Source organism: Gambusia affinis, linkage group LG18, assembly GCF_019740435.1.
Source record: "Gambusia affinis linkage group LG18, SWU_Gaff_1.0, whole genome shotgun sequence".
Classification (NCBI taxonomy): domain Eukaryota; kingdom Metazoa; phylum Chordata; class Actinopteri; order Cyprinodontiformes; family Poeciliidae; genus Gambusia; species Gambusia affinis.
This window is the reverse complement of record NC_057885.1, coordinates 25,555,396-25,575,003: the sequence shown is the minus strand read 5'-3', so window position 1 is coordinate 25,575,003 and position 19,608 is coordinate 25,555,396. Positions and strand designations below refer to the sequence as shown.

General features: G+C 44.9%; 1 protein-coding gene and 1 long non-coding RNA gene across 3 annotated transcripts; one reads left to right on the top strand and one right to left on the bottom strand.

Moving 5' to 3' along the window:
* Positions 1-69: 69 nt before the first annotated feature.
* Positions 70-19,341, bottom strand: corin (corin, serine peptidase). Of its 2 annotated transcripts, none has more exons than XM_044098539.1 (24): positions 19,169-19,341; positions 17,209-17,350; positions 15,217-15,480; positions 13,892-14,003; positions 13,302-13,406; positions 12,081-12,292; positions 11,876-11,989; positions 11,325-11,432; positions 10,892-11,002; positions 10,681-10,803; positions 8,910-9,011; positions 8,451-8,682; positions 8,237-8,379; positions 8,050-8,157; positions 7,845-7,958; positions 7,366-7,476; positions 7,071-7,194; positions 6,830-6,958; positions 5,672-5,721; positions 5,417-5,603; positions 5,181-5,343; positions 5,002-5,110; positions 2,823-2,976; positions 70-94 (listed from the first exon to the last, which is right to left on the bottom strand). In XM_044098539.1, the coding sequence occupies exons 1-24, from the start codon at positions 19,223-19,225 to the stop codon at positions 85-87; spliced, it is 3,084 nt and encodes a 1,027-aa protein (XP_043954474.1). In that variant the 5' UTR covers positions 19,226-19,341; the 3' UTR covers positions 70-84. The 2 variants fall into 2 exon arrangements, with proteins under 2 accessions (XP_043954474.1, XP_043954473.1); XM_044098538.1 differs by lacking the exon at positions 70-94 and adding an exon at positions 521-2,775 and having other exon boundaries at positions 2,843-2,976.
* Positions 12,372-13,008, top strand: LOC122820884. Its single transcript, XR_006368882.1, has 2 exons — positions 12,372-12,887; positions 12,966-13,008. It is a non-coding gene; the product is annotated as an uncharacterized LOC122820884 (long non-coding RNA).
* Positions 19,342-19,608: the final 267 nt, after the last annotated feature.

The window sequence follows — 19,608 nt, the reverse complement described above, 5'->3', positions numbered from 1 at the left end:
GGTCAGAACCGTGGACAGAAACGGTTTCTGGACCTGAATCGATTCATCCACTTGGCCTGTGGCTACATGAACCACAGAGACTCTTCAGAACAATCTGGAACCAGAACCAAAGATCATGATCAATAACTGGAAGGATGATCTTCATCTGCAGGCAGGAACATGATGAGGAACCAAAAGGTTCTGGTTCGACTCTTCATGCTCCGGTCAGATTGGACCAGAACCAGGATGATGAGTTTCCTCTCTTCTACCTCATGTTATGTTCTTATGTCTCCTCTGGTATTTTCACAACTTTACTTAAATAAAATGTGAAACATTAATATTCAGATTAAAAACTCCTGATTGTTTTAGTTTAATAAACCTACATGATCTCAGAGCTGATAACTGATCTATGGAGGTTTTATATGATGGTTTATGCCAGTAATAATAATATTTCTGACACATCTTCAGTCTGATCCCGTCTATAAAAAGCTGCTGGTTTCCTTCCTCTGTGGAGAGGAAGTTAAAAATATGCAGACAGACGGTGAATCAAACCCACTGACTGTGGGATCATTTATTAGAGCCACAAACAGAAAATACAAACAAATAATCACCAAAACACCAGAGGCAGCAGATCAACAAGCCTTTCAGACGCTACCTGGTCGTCATGGCAACAAACTGATCAGGGCTGAAACAAGACGCAAAACACGACCTGAACGCGTGACTGGGTGACCTCACACACACACACACACACACACACACACACACACACACACACACACACGCACACACACACACACACACACACACACACACACCCTCACACACCGTCTTGTGAGAAGCGCAACGTACAAAATCTGTAGCAAACACTGATAGAAACCCAAACAGTGGAGGAATGTTCTGGATGTTCTGGATGTTCTGGATGTTCTGAGTGTCGTTAACATTCACAACATCCAGTTGAGTCCAGAACCCAGAACTTTAAGTCTGGAAACTAAAACATGGATTCAGCAAAACGATGAATATTTACCAGAACAAACAGAAAACTTTCCTTCATCAATTTTGTAACTAAAAATGATTTTAACCGTTATGAATCATAGTGTCAGTCAGATAAACACACTGATCTCCTTTATTTGGGTTCATTTGTACCAAAATAATAAATTGTGCTGCGTTAAACTGTTATAACCTCTGTGTGTTTATGACTGAAGATGTTTTAAATGAAAATGTAAAGATGAGCTTGTGTCGCTTTTTCCTGCTAAAACAAACTATTAGCATTAAGCTAGTTGAGTTAAATGCTAACAATCTCAGATAAAGTAAAACATGTTGTTCATTTTCATTCAATTATTCTGTTTGTGAGAAGATTAAACCTTAATTAATGATTATGATTAAAATCAATCTGCTGGTTTTAACAGAGCTACACCATCACAGCTAGTGCTAACAGAGCTAGCGCTAACAGAGCTAGCACCAACAGAGCTAATGCTAACAGAGCTAGCACCAACAGAGCTAGCGCTAACAGAGCTAGCCTTCATGTAAAACAGGAAGATGGCGTCAGTTTGCTACATCTGTTCTTCACATCACAGAGAAACGGTTTCATGTTGGTGATATATTTATAAATGAAATACAGAAAAATATGATTTAGCTGTAAAGTTTAAATAATTAGCTAATTTAATAGTTTGTTAGATTTGTTTACATTTCTCCTTATCTATAATGTTCTACTGTTACTAATAAACAGTCTGGATGTATTTTTGCTCTTGATTATTTGATAAAATGAATATTTCAGATAAACCATATTAACATGATTTTGTAGAAAAGTTGTAAATGTTGAGAATTTCTTCATAGCTGTTTAAATATCAGTCATTGTGTTTATGTAAAGATGTTTAATTAAAATCATCAAATATTCACGATTTTCAAAATGATTTTTAAATTAGAACTTTTTTTTTCATTTCAGTTGATTTTTTTATATCAGATGTTCTTATTAACGGTGATCACCGTCCCTACAGAGTGAAGCATTGTGGGAAGTTGATTAACGTTGTTCATTAATTCAATTAGTCAGATTTTAATAAACAACCTGAAATGGAGAAACTTTCAGGAACGAGTTGGAAGAGACAGGAAGTTGTTTCTGATCAAGTTTTTCTGAAAAATCATTTTTAATCTCAACAAAAATAAAATTTCTATTAAAATAAAAAGTTCCTGTTAAAAGACCCTGAAGGTCTAAATGAAGGTTTTTCCTCTGAGTTTCTGTTTTAAATGATTTAATATTTAAACGCCACAGAGACGTTTATCCTGGACTTTAAATTTATAAAAATAAAGATTTCAGTTTTGACTTAAATTTTTCTGAAACCTGGAAACAAAATGTTTCAGAATCAGCAGCTTAAACACAACAAACATAATTAATAAAACATTCAGGATGTTGTTGGAAAACGCTCTTAATTTGAAAATAAAGGAAGTGGGACCAGCCGTCGTTTACTGCTGGGACCCATCTGGTTGAAATGGAAACATGAATCTCTATGTGTGATGTGGTCCAGTGTGACGGATGCAGAGGTTCTGGTTCTGGTTCTGTGGTTCCAGGCACAGTCAAGGGGTCTGACCCCAGCAGTGACATCACTTCCTGCCGGGTCAGTCGGACAGGAAGCTGTGAACGTAGATCTGCTGCTGGATCCAGGCGGTGAAGTGGGTCACGTTGCTGTAGACGCCGGGCCCCAACACCTTGCTGAAGCAGACGCTGCCCCAGGACGTCAGGCCGAAGAGCGTCCAGCGGAGACCCTCGTCTTCCTCGCACACCAGCGGGCCGCCGCTGTCGCCCTGAAACACACAGCCGGTTCTACAGACGGTTCTGACCCAGAACTGACCTACTGAGAGCTTCTGGTACCATGCAGGAGTCCACGGTTCCGGCTTCATATCCGGCACAAAGCATCCTGGGAGTTATAGTCTTCATGTCGAAGTAGGACTGGCACTGCGCCATGGAGATGATGCGGACCTCGCCTTCCTGGAGCTTGAAGGGCACTGAGGACAGAAACACACCGTGAGGCGTTCAGGTGCTCCGGACAACACAGGAAACATGGCTCTCATTCTGGCTCTTCACACTCTCCTGTCTGACTTTTAGCAAATCAGAGAAGTTTTTCTCTGCTGTTTCTCTACAACATGAGGAGAAAACAAAGAACTGGATCTGATGAAAGGAAGGAAAAACTCCACAGGGACAGGATGACCTTTAACCCCTCACTGCTTCAAATGGTCTGTTGGTTTTTTGTTTGTTGAAATAAAGGGAAGTTTTGAACGGCTGAGTGACGTGGGAACATTAAACTGATCTGGATCTTCTGATACTGAAGCTGCTCTCCTCCGTTTCCTGTCCAGTTTCAGCTCCGACCCAAAAATCACAGAGAAACACGAGCAGAGAAACAGTCAGACAGAAACAGACAGAAACAGACAGAAACAGTCAGACAGAAACAGTCAGACAGAAACAGTCAGACAGAAACAGTCAGACAGAAACAGTCAGACAGAAACAGACAGACAGAAACAGTCAGACAGAAACAGTCAGACAGAAACAGTCAGACAGAAACAGTCCGTCACGTTCGGATCTGATGACCATCAGGATGAAACAGAAACACTGAGAGGAAAACAAGCTGCTCTGCAACCTGCAGCTAAACATGTTAATTATCACTTTATTCATGATGTTATAATAAACACAACATCTCTATTTGTTTTTGTTGTTTACATCAACATGGATCATAAAATATTAATAGTCTAAATCTGATCACTAAAATCAAAACTAACATGGAAACTTGGAACAAGCTGCATTTGATCAAATGTATGATAAATATAATAAAGACGGCTCCTTTGATTAATTATTACTGGACTGATATCGATCTGTAAACCCAACAAATTATTTTAAGATACAAGAAAAAGATCAAATATTTTCTTTAGAAAAGCAGCAAAGATCATCCCAACCATCCTGACAAACATTTAAATCTAATAAATATACAAGTTTTATTGAAAAGTTTAAGCTGGAGGGAAAAAATCTGGAGATATTTACAACTGAGAAAACGTACGAAAGACAGAACGATGTTTTCTGGAATTCCCAGAAAACTGTTTTATAATGTTTCTAAATGTTTTATAATGTTTACAAATGTTTTATTATGTTTACAAATGTTTTATTATGTTTATAAATGTTTTATTATGTTTATAAATGTTTTATTATGTTTATAAATGTTTTATTATGTTTATAAATGTTTTATTATGTTTATAAATGTTTTATTATGTTTATAAATGTTTTATAATGTTTCTAAATGTTTTATAATGTTTCTAAATGTTTTATAATGTTTACAAATGTTTTATTATGTTTATAAAATGAACCCATTGGTCAGAAATAGTAAAATTCAGAATATAATCTGGGAAACAGATCTAGATGATGAAGGAGGAACTTGGACTCGGTTGGTTCTGTTAACAGGCTGTGAGTCAAAGGAAAATGTATTAAATATAAAGTTAATAACAGAAACTCTCTCAGTCTGTCCAGATTTCAGAAATAGACAGAAGATGAGCTGGAAAACTTTTCCTCCTGCAGGCTTTGAGGAAACGTCCCGTCAGTGATGGCTACAGTTTGAACTACAAGAACCTCAGAGACGGAAACGTCTCAGAAACTGTTTGACTCAGCAGCTGTCAGAGCATCAAACTCAGGTTTGTGTTCATATTTTTATATTGTGGGTTTTATAAAACAACTTGAGTTTTACTGAAAATGAGAATCTGCTTGGAGAGAAACGTCAGAACCGAGATCAGGAGGATCAACGGGTCGGTTTGGGTCGGGAATCTTTCTGATTGGGATGTACTGTGGTGGTGCAGGGGTTAACCACAACCCACGTAAGGAGGCTTTATTCCTCGACACGGCCGTATATCTACAGTATGTATATCTACAGTATGTATATCTACATTGTGTATATCTACAGTATGTATATCTAAATTATGTATATCTGTGGTTCTGGCTGTTCTGGTTCCGGTCTGATGACCCCATCGCCATGGCAACCAGCCTCTACTCACTCCGGTTGCCCATGTGACCCCAGCCGGTGATGTAGCAGTAGGAGTCCGGGGTCGGCAGCTGACCCGGCCGCGGCAGACACACCGGCCTGACGTGGGCCGTCTCCTCCACCTGTAGGGAGCCAGAACCGGTCAGAACCGGCCGTCTCTGTTTGGGTCGGAGCGGTTCTGGAGGTTCTGACCTCAGAGTCCAGCTGCACCACGCTGATGTCGTAGTCCACCACGGCCCGGTTGTAGCGCGGATGGACGACGATGGAGCGAACGCCGCGGGTCTGGCTGTGGGCGCCGGGGTGGTCCAGGTTGGTCAGGCCCAGAACCACCTTCCACAGCTCCGCGCTCTCCCTCCTGGTGGACAGAACCGGGTCCAGATGAGCTGGGACCAAAAACCAGAACCAGACGCACGGAGCCGGCCTCTCACCCCTCGAAGCAGTGAGCCACGGTCAGAGCCCACCGCCGGCCAATCAGGACGCAGCCGCACACGTGTCCGCTCTGACCGCTCTGCAGCGAGCACTGCCAGGGCCACGCCCCGCGTCTTGACACCCGGCCCCCCAGGATCCGTTTCTTCCTGTGAGGACGGAGGGCCAGCGCCGGACGCAGACCACACTCTGAGGGCGACAGAAGGTCAAGGTCAGGATGGACGTCAGGTCAGAACCGTCCTGCGGGAGGCGGATACCTGGTCTGGAGCAGCTGACAGAAACTCTCCTCCTGGAGTGGCAGGCGTGGCTGGAGGAGGCCCGACCATCAGGAACAGGAAATACACACAGATTAGACATCACTGTACTGGAGAACATCACAGGAAACCAGTCAAAGGTTGATTATAGACCTACATACATAGAACAGTTACCGCAGGTTTCAGAAACAAGCAGCTGAAAGAAACATTTCACTAGCTCAGCGTTTCAGCAGGTCAGCAGTTTACTGCAGTTTGTTCCAGGTTACAGGAGGATCACTAATCCTGGAGGTGACAGAAGACCGGCTTTGGAACGTCTTTATGTGGCTCTGGAGGCTCAGGTCAGAGGTCATCACTACTCCCAGATTTTGGATCTGATCTCTGGTTTCTGACTGTAATAACTTTAGCTGCATGCTGACTCTAGATCTATAACTCTAGATCTGTAACTCTATATCTATAACTAGATCTATAACATTAGATCTGTCTCTCTATATCTATAACTTTAGATCTATAACTCTAGATCTATAACTAGATCTATAACATTAGATCTGTCTCTCTAAATCTATAACTTTAGATCTATAACTCTAGATCTATAACATTAGATCTGTATATCTATATTTATAACTAGATATATAACTCTAGATTGTTCCTCTTTAGTTCCAAAGATAAAAACTTCAGTTTCTGTTCAGCTATATAAGGTTTTGTCTCATCCACACATTGATCCGTTCTCAGCATCTGTTCAGTGATTTCTTGTTAAAATCTAAATTAAACAGAACCAGAACTGAACTAATCAGATCTGATTGTCGGTTTTCTGTGTTTTCATAAAAATATGATCAAAATCCAGACAGAACCAGAGGATTTATAACATGAATGGATCCCAGACAAGCCCCCAATATTTGTATCTCTGTTGTGTTTTCTATAAACTGGGGGCTTGTCCGGGATAACTTGACTCTAAAAAACAAGATATTAGAGACAGAATTTGTTTCTAGTTGGATTTTCATGGATTAAATTCACCGTTTGCTGAAGTGAAAAGAATAAAACACAGTTTATAACCAACCAGGAACCCATTTGGTCCTTTAGTTCATTCCTTCGTTCTGAATAACTCCACAGTAAAGTGGCACAGTTCTTCACTGTGGGATAAACTCAAGTATTCATCAGCGGTACCTTCTCTTCTCCAGTCGGGCCTGCAGAGCAGAACCGTTTCTGAGGTTCCACTCTGGATGGACGTGTAACCAACGGCGACGGCCCGGTACTCCAGGCTGGTCAGGGACCATGGACACCGAGGACGGGGCCCTGAGGAGGAGCTCCGTACAGTTACTCTGCTCTAGACGGATGAATGAACTGGTAACGAATCAGTGCTGAGGTCAGGGAGCCACTGGTCTGACTGGTCTGTTACTAACCTTACCCTAGTCCCAGCTGGTTGCAGGTCAGTCTGCTCAGGTCCGGGTTCCACTCGTCGGCACAGACCTGATACTCTGCTGCCGTCTTAAACACGGTCAGAACAGAACCGGACCGATCCGACAGAGAGACTGCAGAGACCAAGATCGACACAAGATCCATCAGCTAACAACAGCGCCCCCTACAGTCATTAAAAACCACTACTTTCACTCAGTGCATGTTTCTCTCTGCAGCTCTGCATCATTTATCCACTGATCTGTTATGAACCAACTTTAATCATCTGAATAAATCTTTGACTGTACCACAGTTCCACTCATCAGAGCTGTCAGAGCAATGCTTGGTCCCGTCGCACCACAGGGTCCGATGGACACACTGGTGGTTGTTACAGGCCAGTTCGTTGTCCCTGCAGGCGGCTGCATCCAGAAAAACAACAAGTTATTCTAGAAACAACAAGTTATTCTATAAACAACAAGTTATTCTAGAAACAAGTTATTCTATAAACACAATTAAATTCCTGCCAAAATGAACGTCTGAATAGTTCTGACATTTTTGTCACCTTGTCACATTTAGTGAGAATCAACATGGTTCAATATAATGCTATAAAATTAGCTTCTGCTAAAAATCTTAGCTTTAGCTGCCGCTAGCTACAGTGTTTAGCATTTAATTCTGCTAAACACCATACAGAGCAGCTTAGCGTTAGCAGAACTAATGTTTAGTGCTTCAGGTCACCTCACTGAAAGTTCATAGGTCACATGAGTCTATGAAGTGGAAACAGTCTCACAGCAGTTGGCTTCGTCCACCTGCAGGGGGCAGTCTGGGAAGCCGTCACAGATCATGGTGGGCTTGATGCAGAGCGTGCTGCCGGGACACTCCCACAGAGCGCGCTCAGAGCAGCCTGAGGCGGAGACAGCAGCAGGTCAGACTACAGACAGCAGGTCAGACTACAGACAACAGGACAGGAGGACGCCATCAGGACGCCGACCCACCGCAGCTGTCCTCGTCGCTGTGGTCGTCACAGTCCAGGTGTCCGTCGCAGCGCTTGGTCGCCAGGACGCAGCGGCCGGACCGACACTTGAAGTGGCTGGGGGAGCACTCTGTAACCATGGCAACGCAGCAGCATCAATGTTTCAGAGTTAGGCGAGACGTCATCGTCATCATCAGGACAAACCGTACCGTCGACTCCGTCCTCCGGCAGCAGGCAGGTGGAGTTTCCTCCATCCTCTGGGAACTGGCTGCAGTCGGAGTCCTCAGGCCACTGCAGACCCACAATGCCGAGCACCGACTCACACTTCTCCTTGGCGCTGCGGCACAGCGACCTGCAGGACGGAGGACGGGGGACTCAGCTGCAGCCGCCGCTAACCGGGTAGCAGCGGACGCAGCCACTGACCTGCAGGGGGGCACCTTCTGCAGGCTGAGCGGGTCGCACTTAGGGACCAGCAGGGTGCAGGCGTAGAACATCAGGTACTGGTAGCAGCCCGTCTGGACCAGCGCCGGGAACAGGGACGACTCCCAGGACACGGAGCTCTCTCTCTGGGACAGGTGGCCCAGGAAGTTTGGGAAGCTGGTCTGGTTGTAGGGAAGGTTCATGCACAATTCCAGGGTGATGGGCTCACAGCGCGCTGCAGGTCAGAGAGAAGTCAGAACCAGAACCACCACCAGGGGGAGACAGGCTGCAGTTACCAGTCCCACCACCAGGGGGACACATGTTATCCAGTCAGACCTGTAGGGGGCTCCACCAGCTGCTATCTGAACTGTAAACCAGGGAGTTTTACTCTCCAACATTTTCATGTTTCCCTCAGCTGGTCTGGACCCGACTCAGGTGACGACCGGTTCTCTCTCTACTCACAGCAGTTGTTGCTCCGGGGATCACAGGCGACGGGACCGGCTCCACATGCTGGACAGGAGGAGGAACTGCAGCCAGGCTGACTGGGGAGGCAGCTGGACGGGTCTGGAGGAGACAACAGAGGAACCACCAGGAAGGGAACCATCAGCAGAGGAACCATCAGGAAGGGAACCATCAGCAGAGGAACCATCAGTAGCATGGTTCCTCTGTGTGATTGTGACTGTAGTGTAAAATGCTCTGAATGGTCAAAATGATTGGAAAAGCTCTACATAAGTTCAGTCAGTTTGATATTATCATGTTAAAAGTTCAACATGTCATGCTAACTGTTAGCTACGGCATCATGAGGTCATCAGGTAAGAATTCAAACTTCTGTTTAAAATAAAAACATGGAATAAAGTAGATGATTGTTGCTGAATGCAGAGATATATTCCAGAATATCACGATTATTTCTGTGATTTTCTCAAAAATCTACTTCAGAAATATTTACAAGGAATTTAGTGATAATTTTGCTTTGCACATGTGACAGTAAATGAATCACAGATGATATCTTGACATCAAGGCTGAAGTAAAAGTAAGAAACACTGCCACCTACAGGTGGGAGTTAGCATCACATGATCCAATGATTTTCACCAGTTTGCCTGAGCATTGAGTTGTAAATCTTCCTAACATCCTTCAGCCTACTGGGATTTTATGTGTTTTAATATATCTGGGTGGGAATAGTGAAGCTGAATCAGGACCAGGGCAGCTGTATAGAGGGGAAACGTTAGGACAGTACTAAGGGCCTCTGACCACCAGGGGGCCCTCCACTATTTGTTTTATTTTTTATTTATTTTAAAAAGAAATAGAGAGAAAAAGGTAAAAGAGTTAATTTATAACCCAGTTTTTCTCTGAGGTGGGTAGACTGAGTGAGATTATCAACATTTAGCATAGTTAGCTTAGCTACAGACTGTTAGCCTCCATTTCACCAACATTTAATGAATTAAGGAAAGAAATTATCAACATATTGATAAATTGAACTTTACCAACAGGTGAGTCGGTCAGCAGCAGCTCCAGTTCCTCCTGACCCGTTTTAATTAACAATTAAAGCTGCAGTAACTTTTATAAAAATATATTTTACATGTTTGTTAAAACTGTCATCATGTTGTGTCTGTATGACATGAGAGATAATCTGTGAAAAATCTATTTCCAGTTCTATCTAGAAACAACCAATCAGAGACTTGAGAGTTTTAGTTTTATATGTTTTATGGAGAAAACATTTTATTTTATTAAAGTTATAAACTGCAGCTTGAATAAAATGCAGCTACATAACATTTATGAGAAATCTGGATTGTTTTATGTATATTTTACATGTTGCCTCTGAGAAACATGTCAGGATCTAAAACTAATAGAAACATTGATCAACCTGCTGCAAACTGTATTTGGACTGTTGGATGTAAAATTGATGAGCAGTAAATATTCTGTTAGTTATTAAAGAAAGCAAGACTTTAAAATTGTGACACTTTTGATGTTTCAGATAAACTCAAGAAAACAGCAGCTGCATGGGGGCCAATTTAATTTGTTGCCCTGGGGCCCCAGATTCCTGGCAGCGGCCCTGGATCAGGACATTAATTATTCAAGATTTAAAAAGAATCATTTTCAGTTCATCAGCCAGTTTCTGATCTTCTCTAATAAGGTAAACCTATGATGATCTGAAGCATAAAGGTTGAGTCTTTATTTCTCATGTTTGAACAGAGGAAAGAAGAGCAGAGATGGGTGAAATGGAGAGATGTCTCACTCTGCTCCCGGCTGCAGTGCTCTTCGTCGCTGCCGTCCTTGCAGTCGTCCTCGCCGTCGCAGCGGAAAGCCGCGGGAACGCACTGACCGTTCCTGCACTCCAGCAGGCCCTGGCTCCTACAGGCTGCAGACAAACAGAACCAGAACCGGGTTTCTGCCAGGTAGAACCCGAACGCCCCGACCCAGAACTCATGTTTCTGACAGGAACTCACAGCAGTTGGTCTCATCACTTTTGTCCAGGCAGTCGTGGTCTCCGTCACAGATCCAGTCCCTGGAGACGCAGCGTCCGTCCCCACAGCGGTGCTCCTGGGACAGGTCACACACTGAAACACACACACACACACAGAAACAGAAACACACACACAGAAACAGAAACACACACACACAGAAACACACACACACACACACAGAAACAGAAACACACGGAAACACAAACACACACACACCAGTCACCACCAGGAGACTCAGCAGGCTGTTTTCTCCTGCTGCTATCCCCTCTCTGGCCTCCAGGTGGCAGTCAGTCAGTCAGTCAGTCAGTCAGTCAGTCAGTCAGTCAGTCAGTCAGTCAGTCAGTCAGTCTGCTCTGCCTGCTCTCTGTTTCCTGGTTGGTTCAGGTTAAAGGTTAAAGGTTAAAAGTTTTCTCACCACAGTTCAGTTCGTCGCTCAGATCTCCACAGTCGTCATAACCATCACAGACCAGAACCGGACTCAGGCAGCGGCCCGTGTTGCACCGAAACTCTTCATCAGGACATTCTGCAACAGAGACAGACCATCATCATCATCATCATCCTCACAGTCTGACCCGGTCCAGATCCGGTTCAGATCATTTATTCTGGCTCTGATCCTCCGTCCAGCGGTTCTGACCGACCCAAAATTCCTGCAGGATGAAGGTAGGGGTCAGGGAGAGGTCAGGAGAGGCGTTCCCACGACAACAGGCTGATGTCACACACGCACAGGAAGCCCCACCCTGCTGTCAGCCAATCAATTACCAGCACACACATCACCATGGCAACGGGCTGAAAACGGGCTGAAAACACTGTGTGTGGGTGTGTGTGTGTGTGTGGGTGGGTGTGTGTGTGTGTGTGTGTGTGTGCGTGGGTGTGTGTGTGGGTGTGTGTGTGTGTATGGGTGTGTGTGTGTGTGTGTGTGTGTGTGTGTGTGTGTGTGTGTGTGTGTGTGTGTGTGTGTGAGCTCACCGCAGTGTGTCTCGTCGCTCCAGTCGTCACAGTCGTTGTAACCGTTGCACACCAGTTTCTGAGGGACACAAATTCCAGTCGCACACAGGAAGTTGTCCTTCCCACCGCAGACAGCTGCCGACCAATCAGAGAGCAGACAGACAGGTGATGTCATGGTACCATGTGACGGTTTACCTGCAGCAGCAGGTGTGTGGTTGTGACTCACAGGGTTTCCCTTTGACTTGACGAGGTGAGAAACAGGCAGGAGACGTGAGGCTGCTGGTTGCCACGGGCGACGGCGATGGAGGTGACGAGGCGTTCTGGTTAAACTGGGAGCATCGCAGGAAGTCGGGCCAGGAGGCGTTAAACATCTGCAGGACGGGTTCACAGCCTTCTCTGGCCGCCTCACAGAACCACGAGCAGGGCAGAACCACCTTCCTGCAGGAGCACAGCGGGTCAGAACCGGTCAGAACCGGACCTACAGAACCTGGAGGGAACTGAACCGACAGAACCCGGTCAGAACCAAACCTAGATCTCTGGTGGGACCGTCTAACTTCAGAGTTTCACCAGTTGGAGACGTTTTTGGAGAGAGGAGCCTGGATCAGATGTGAAGCAGTTCAACAACCAAAGCTCAGATCGTCTAACAGGAAGTGACGCCATCTTTAAACCGCTGCTGAACAGGAACTATTGACCCAGAACCCTAAACAGAACTGAACCCAGGAGCTGTTCAACAGGATCAGACAAACAGCATAAGCTATCTGAACCGATCCATGTCGTTCTGATCCAAACCAAACTGACCCGACCAGCAGAACATCAGGTCCTTTCTTTGAGGATGATTAATCTAACCGATGTTAGATTAATGCCTGTCCTGTCAGTTGTCATGGTAACCAAGATATTTAAACCTGCAGCAGTAACTGATTTCTAACAGGTACTGGTTCTAGTCTTGGGTTCCGGGTCATAGAACCATCTGGACCAGGACGACCAGATGCTCCCAGCTCCATTAGATTCACATTCTCTGGAGCAGAACTCAGAGGTCAGAGGTCAGACGGAGTTGAAGCTACTGTTACTGACGGTGTGTGTGTTTGTGTAAATGTGTGTGTCCTAATTTCAGATGGTGTTTTATTCCTGGTCCTGAACTCCCAGCTGCCGGATCGTTTATAAAAAAAAAGAAAATATATTAATAATCACAATAAAAACATCCATCCTGACAGCAGAATGTAACAGACTGGATGTTCTGTTTTGGTGTTTTTGATGCTGTTTTATGTGAGAATCTTTAGTTTGGTGTTGATTCCCCTGATAGGATCGAACGTATCTCTGCTTTATCTGCTCGTTGAGCTGTTGTCTGTCAGTTGGGAGAATGAGGTGTTTGGATTTTATAGCAGAGGGACTACATATCCCAGCATCCTTTGGGAAACCGTCAGCAGGTCATTAGGATAAACAGTCCTACCTGCTGTCGGTCCCGTCGGCCTCCAGACACTCGGGCAGCGCCAGCGAACAGCCGAACAGCAGGATGTGTCTGTAGCAGGAGAGTCTGCTGAGGTAGCTGAAGAACCTGCAGCACAAAACGCCCGGGTTCAGGTCCAAACCCGCCAGAACCGCCCAACCGACCCGCTCCGAGGTTCAGAACAACAACAACAACCCAGCAAACTGGAAACATTTAATCCATTTGCAGAAAGATGTTTAGGATCCATCAGAAGCTTCAGAGATTCTGAACCCAGTCGACCCAAAGATGAGGAACCAGAACCAGACCAGCTGCTGATGGACGTGTTTCCAGTCCAGCTCCAACAGGAACCATCTCTACCTGCAGTATTTGATGTCATGACCCAAAGGGAACCTAGCTAAAAACTAAAAACTCAAACTTTAGTTAGCTAAAGGCAACCAATCAAATTAGAGCTCATGAATTTATCTAACATTATTTTACAGGAAGCTAAGTGCGCTAAATGTTTTCAAGTTAGCAAAAATGCTAAAGTGCTAAATGAAAAATGAGCTCCGCTATTAGCGGGAGTGTGCTGCGTCATGTCAGTGTGAACTGGTTACCTTAGCAACATGTCGACCTCTGAACTCTTCACCACGGCGACGGAGGAGGACAGCCAGGTCTGATTGTAGGGCAGCATGTGGCACTGAGGCTCCAGGACCAGCTGACACCGACCTGCAGGAACCAGAACCAGAACCAGAACCAGAGGGATGAGGCTGCAGCTCCAGGAACAAATGAGCCTGTTGACCAGCAGGGGGCGCCACCACCTGGCAGGTCTGCCTCAGTTCAGGCCTGATTCTGCTCCATCAGCCTGACCTTTCACCCCTGAATGTTTTCTGCAGAGTAACTATGCTAGCAGAGAAGCTAACGCTAACCTCCAATCACAGCCTGATGCTGCAGAACCTCAGAGGATCCGGTCCAATTCGGTCCGGTTCTGCTCAGCTGCTTTGAACATCTGCAGGTTAAACATCCACTGAGTCTGATGAGCTCCCAGCAGCCAATCAGAGCTCAGCTCCCAGCAGCCAATCAGAGCTCAGCTCCCAGCAGCCAATCAGAGCTCAGCTCCCAGCAGCCAATCAGAGCTCAGCTCCCAGCAGCCAATCAGAGCTCAGCTCCCAGCAGCCAATCAGAGCTGAGGACAGAGCCCGGCTCATTAGCATTCACCTCCATGTCCGGTTGAGACAGAGAGACTGAGGAGGACAGCAGAGGGACGGAGACGAGGGGAATCTTTAATCAATCAATCATCGATCAGAAATAAACTCTGCTCTGTTTGCTGCCTATGGACCTGGACCCAGACCAGGTTCTGCTGGTCCACCAGTGTCCCCACAGAGACAGAGGGAGACAGCAGAGGATCAGAATTCAGCTCAGAACCGCCTAACTGGATCAACAAGACAGACAGAAAGTGGCTGCAGCCCTGAAGGATTCTGGGAATCATTGTCTTCCAGCTCTCCTACACACTGGAGTCAAACTCAAGGCCCGGGGGCCAAATCTGGGCCGCTGAAGCCGTTTATGTGGCCCTTCAGATGACACCAGTAATCCTTACAGTTTTTCACAAAATTCACACAGAATCAACAAATCTCCATTTTTTCTGACTTTACTGCAAAGTTTCTCCAAATTGGTGACAAACTGAGTTTATTGACGCTGCATCAGTCCTGATTTATTGGTTTATGATCCATAATCAATACGAGTCACAAAACGTCACACTGAACGTCGTCATCCGTTTTCTAACCCTGGTGGGAGATCAACAAATATGACATCATCACAAATATCACAACTTTTCCTCTTTGGCTCCACAAGATCTGTCATTTTGATTAAAGAATCGATTATTGATTTATTAATGATTTTTATCATTTATGTTGATATCGACGCCCTCTACAGGTAGGTTTACCTGCGTCTGGCGCCGGGGTGGAGCTGCTGGCCGGCCCGGCGGTGCTCAGTGATGTCACGGAGGCCAGCCAATCAGGAAGCCCGGTGGGCGGAGCCTGAGAGGCGGGCGGAGCTGCAGGTGTGCTCTGGCTGTACGCGACGTGAACCACCTGGCTCCTCACCGAGGACGAGGCCTTGGAGGGGGACGCTGTGCTGTTGCCATGGTAACCATGGCTGCTGTTGGAGAGGAGGGGCCTGGAGTCCAGGGGGGCGGCGCCAAAAATACCTGAGGAGAGGCAGGGAGGGGTGAGACCGGGACCGACCAGAACCAGAACCAGAACCAGAACTAAAACCAGAACCAGGTCTAGATCTAGATCTAGAACCAGAGCCAGAAGCTGAACCGGGTCTAGAACCAGAACCAGGTCTAGAACTAGAACCAGAACCGGGTCTAGAACCAGAACCAGTCTCTCTGTATCAGAATCAGGTTTTTTTCTGCATTAATTTCTGATTTCAGTTTTTTTTTATTAATCTTGTAAAGAAACAAAAGGACCCGAAAAGCCGGACCCGTTACCATGGCGACCGGCTGAGTGTTTTTGGTGAAATCAGAGAATGTAAAAATATCTTCCTCACTGCTCAACGTGAAAACCATCATCATCATCAGTTACTGATCAAGCTCTTATAACGAGACTAAATGTAACGTTTAAGTTATTTTTGTCTCATATTTCTAGGATATTTATCTAGATTAAATTTCTGGTAAAATGTTGATCTACAGAAAACAAAACCAGATTCTGGATGTTTGGATAGTTTGAATGAAACTATTGATTTGTTTCTGATCCAGCGTTGAGCTCAGACTGAACCCAGAACAGTCACTGCCTCTTTGGATGCTACGCTAACAGGCTACATGTTTCACTGTATGCAGACGATACTGGCCTCCCACTAACAGGAATGAAACCAGTAACTCTGAGGTCCAGATCAGCTGACTGAAGGTCAGAACACGGTTCTGTCCCAGAACCTCAGTCCTGATTTCCTCCAGAACTGAAGATATTTTACTGCTTTATGTTCATAAACATCTTATTAATGTCAGGTTTTAGGATTGTGTCAAAGTTCACTGAGGTCATACAAGAAGGACGAGCTTCTAACCAACCAGCTGGTTCCTGCTGCCCCTGCTGGTCAGGAGGCCTAACTGCAGTACTTTCTGCAGGTTTAGTAGAACAGATATCAGTTCACTAAACTCCCTGATGGTCCAGATGGGTTGGTCCACAGAGGTCAGGGGTCAGTGGGTGGTTTGCTGACCTTTGGTGGCTCTATGGATAAATTTATTTGTATTTTCTGAGCTCAAATCAGAGGAACATCTGCTGAGCATCTATGGCAACAGGAGCTGCTTTGTCCTGCTGCTGGAGCGAAGACTGGAGGCGGTAGAGACACAGAGAGGAGGAGGAGGAGGAGGAGGAAGAGGAGGAGGAAGAGGAGGCGTCACGCATCATTAGGCGTCTAATGGAGAGACTCCATGAAGGAGGAGGAGCAGCAGGAGATCCAGAGCAAGAAAAGATTAAAAACGACAGGAGAGGAGGATGGAGGGACGACAGCAGCGTCTGTTTCACTACCTGCCTAAATGTTTGACATTCCTTCACTGAGCCTGGCTCTGATTGGCCGAGGGACTCCCTGCTGTCATGGAGACCAGATGAAGCACGCAGAGAGAAACAGAAAGACGACGTTAAATCAACACGGCATGTGTGTCATCCCTCCTCCTCCAGAAGAACTGGAGATGGAGGGATGAAAGAGAAGAAGTGAGGAAAACAGGGGAAGGATGGTTGATGGGTTGAAGGAAGGAGGAAAACTGATGGAGGGACAGAAAGTGGAAGAATGAAAAGAGGAGAAACGGTTGAAAGAAAGAATAAAAAATGACAGGATGAACTGGAGTGAAAACATGAACCTGACACGTTAACCCTCCCCTCCCTCTGTGGTTCTGACCCGGTGCTGCGGTTCGGACCCCTCCCCCAGGTGTGGCCCCTACCTGTCAGGGCCAGGCCCAGCAGCAGCAGCAGCAGCGCCCCCAGCAGGCTGACGGTGGGAACCAGGATGTAGAGCAGCAGCAGCCGCAGCTGATTGGAGGAGCCCAGCTCCTTAGGACACGCCCCCTGGTCCATCCCGGCCTCCTGGGGGGGAAGGGGGGGCCGCCATCATCATCATCATCATCATCATCATCATCATCACACCGTCTATTTATACACTCAGAGTTTCCACTGGACTGGTGGAGTTATTTTAGAAGTGAAAAGACGAGGAGACACTCAACACCCCAACACACACACACACACACACACACACACACACACACACACACAGTATACACCCCAACACACACACACAGTATACACCCCAACACACACACAGTATACACCCCAACACACACACACACACACACACACACACAGTATACACCCCAACACACACACACACAGTATACACCCCAACACACACACACACACACACACACACACACTGCTGATCCCTCTGATCCTCCTGCGGTCAATAAAATGATTTATTTACTTCCTGTGGCGTTTCGCCTGCAGCTGGAATAACCAGATTAATAATCTGGTTTAATCTGATTCATTGATCCAATATTAGTCCATCAGAACCGATCAATCATCAATCAGACCCTAAAATCGGATTTAAAGACAGAAACTTTTAACAGCTCCGAGCTGCTGATTAATTAATTCATCATAGAAATACGACAGAGGATCTTAATTATATTAATTATATTAATTATATTAATTATGGTAATTATATTTTCTGCAGCAGTTTAATGATCTTTATTAAAATAAAACACTGTTACATTTCTGATTAATATTATTAGTTTTCTATTATATTTTATCCTGTTTCTATCCTATAATAAACTAATTTATGGGTTTTTATTTCCAATATGAAAGAAAATTATTTCAGAGTTTTTGGTTCTCAAAGCCAGAAAAAATAGTTAATTATTTAGTTTGTTTTTAATGAATAAAAGGTTTAAAATCTACCAGAATCAACTGATTAAAGGAAGACAAGGATATGTTTATTAATGTTAGACAATCAGTACATTTAAATAAATACATAAATATTTAAAATATATAAATAAAATAAACAATAACTAATAAAAATAAATATCTAAACAATAAATTTTTAGTATTTTTAGCTCTTAGTAATGTTGGTCTGGTAATTGTGTTAATTTGGTGATTTAGTGTTTTTGTGGTATATTGTGTGAATTGTAGTGTATGTTGTGTGTGATGTCTTGAATTTCCCCTTTGGGGATTAATAAAGTATTCATCATCATCAAATGTAAATGAATAATAATTGCTAAGTAATAAAAATAAATGCATAATCTAAATAATAATCTGATGCAGGTTTCTGTCTATTCTGGTCAAATTAATGTTAAATGAAATTTTAATTAAATGGATTCAGAGGAAAATTCACCTTTGTGCTGTTTTAATAAATTACATGTTTTATTCCCCTCCAGGTGAATGAAATTAGCTTTAATTTGAATAGATGAAGTCCTCAGTGAACCTCCAGAGCTGCCGGAATAAATCTGATTATTTCCGGGTTTAACGGGTTTTAACGGCTGTTTGACCGGAGAGAAAACTAACTAGAACAAAGGCTGATTGTTGTTCTGATATTTAAGATTTATTTTGGTTTCAGGTCGGAAACTGATTACAGAAACAGCAGAAATCGAGTTGAAACCACCGAAAGCAAAATGTTTAATAATAACATGAGATTAAAAAAGTAAAAGTAAGAAAATCTTTTCACTTAAATATCCAGATTACTGGTTTAACTTCAGAAAAACCAGTTTGAGTTTTTAGGCTGAATCTGTCAGATTTAGATGCTGAATAATTAGAGATAAATTTATAAAGTCAGAATAATAACCGAGAACATTTGGGCTAAAGTAGCTGCGATGCTGAAGCGGAGGCAGAGAGGACAGAGACGGACAGGACAGGACTCACCGCCGGCGCTCCGCTGAAGGTGACACCCGGGAAGGTCTCCCTCGGAGCGGACAACATGAGCTGCTGCTGCCGGCCGCCGAGACCGAGACCATGGCTCTGCCGGCGGGGAGCTGCTGCTGGCGGGGGACTAGCGGGGCGGAGCGCGGTGGCTCCGCCCACAGCACACACACTGAATAAACACACACTGAACACACACACTGAATAAACACACACTGAACACACACACAGAATAAACACACACAGAATAAACACACACAACCTGAACACACACTGCTCTCTCTCTCTCTCTCTCACACACACACCGCCTCCATCCTGCTGCTGTCAGACTCATGACCTGAACCCGACCCAATCCGAACCCGACCAGGTTCTGCTGGACCTCAGATGTTCTGGACACCAAGGACCGGAAACCTGCCACAGATTAGCAGCCCAGAACCTCCAGG

Coding starts and splice junctions, on each gene's coding strand:
- corin (XM_044098538.1), bottom strand. CDS start 19,225: ATGTTGTCCGCTCCGAGGGAGACCTTCCCGGGTGTCACCTTCAGCGGA. Junction 11,990..12,080: donor TCAAGTCAAAGGGAAACCCT/GTGAGTCACAAC, acceptor ATTGGTCGGCAG/CTGTCTGCGGTGGGAAGGAC. Junction 7,477..7,844: donor GGTGGACGAAGCCAACTGCT/GTGAGACTGTTT, acceptor TTCTGGATGCAG/CCGCCTGCAGGGACAACGAA.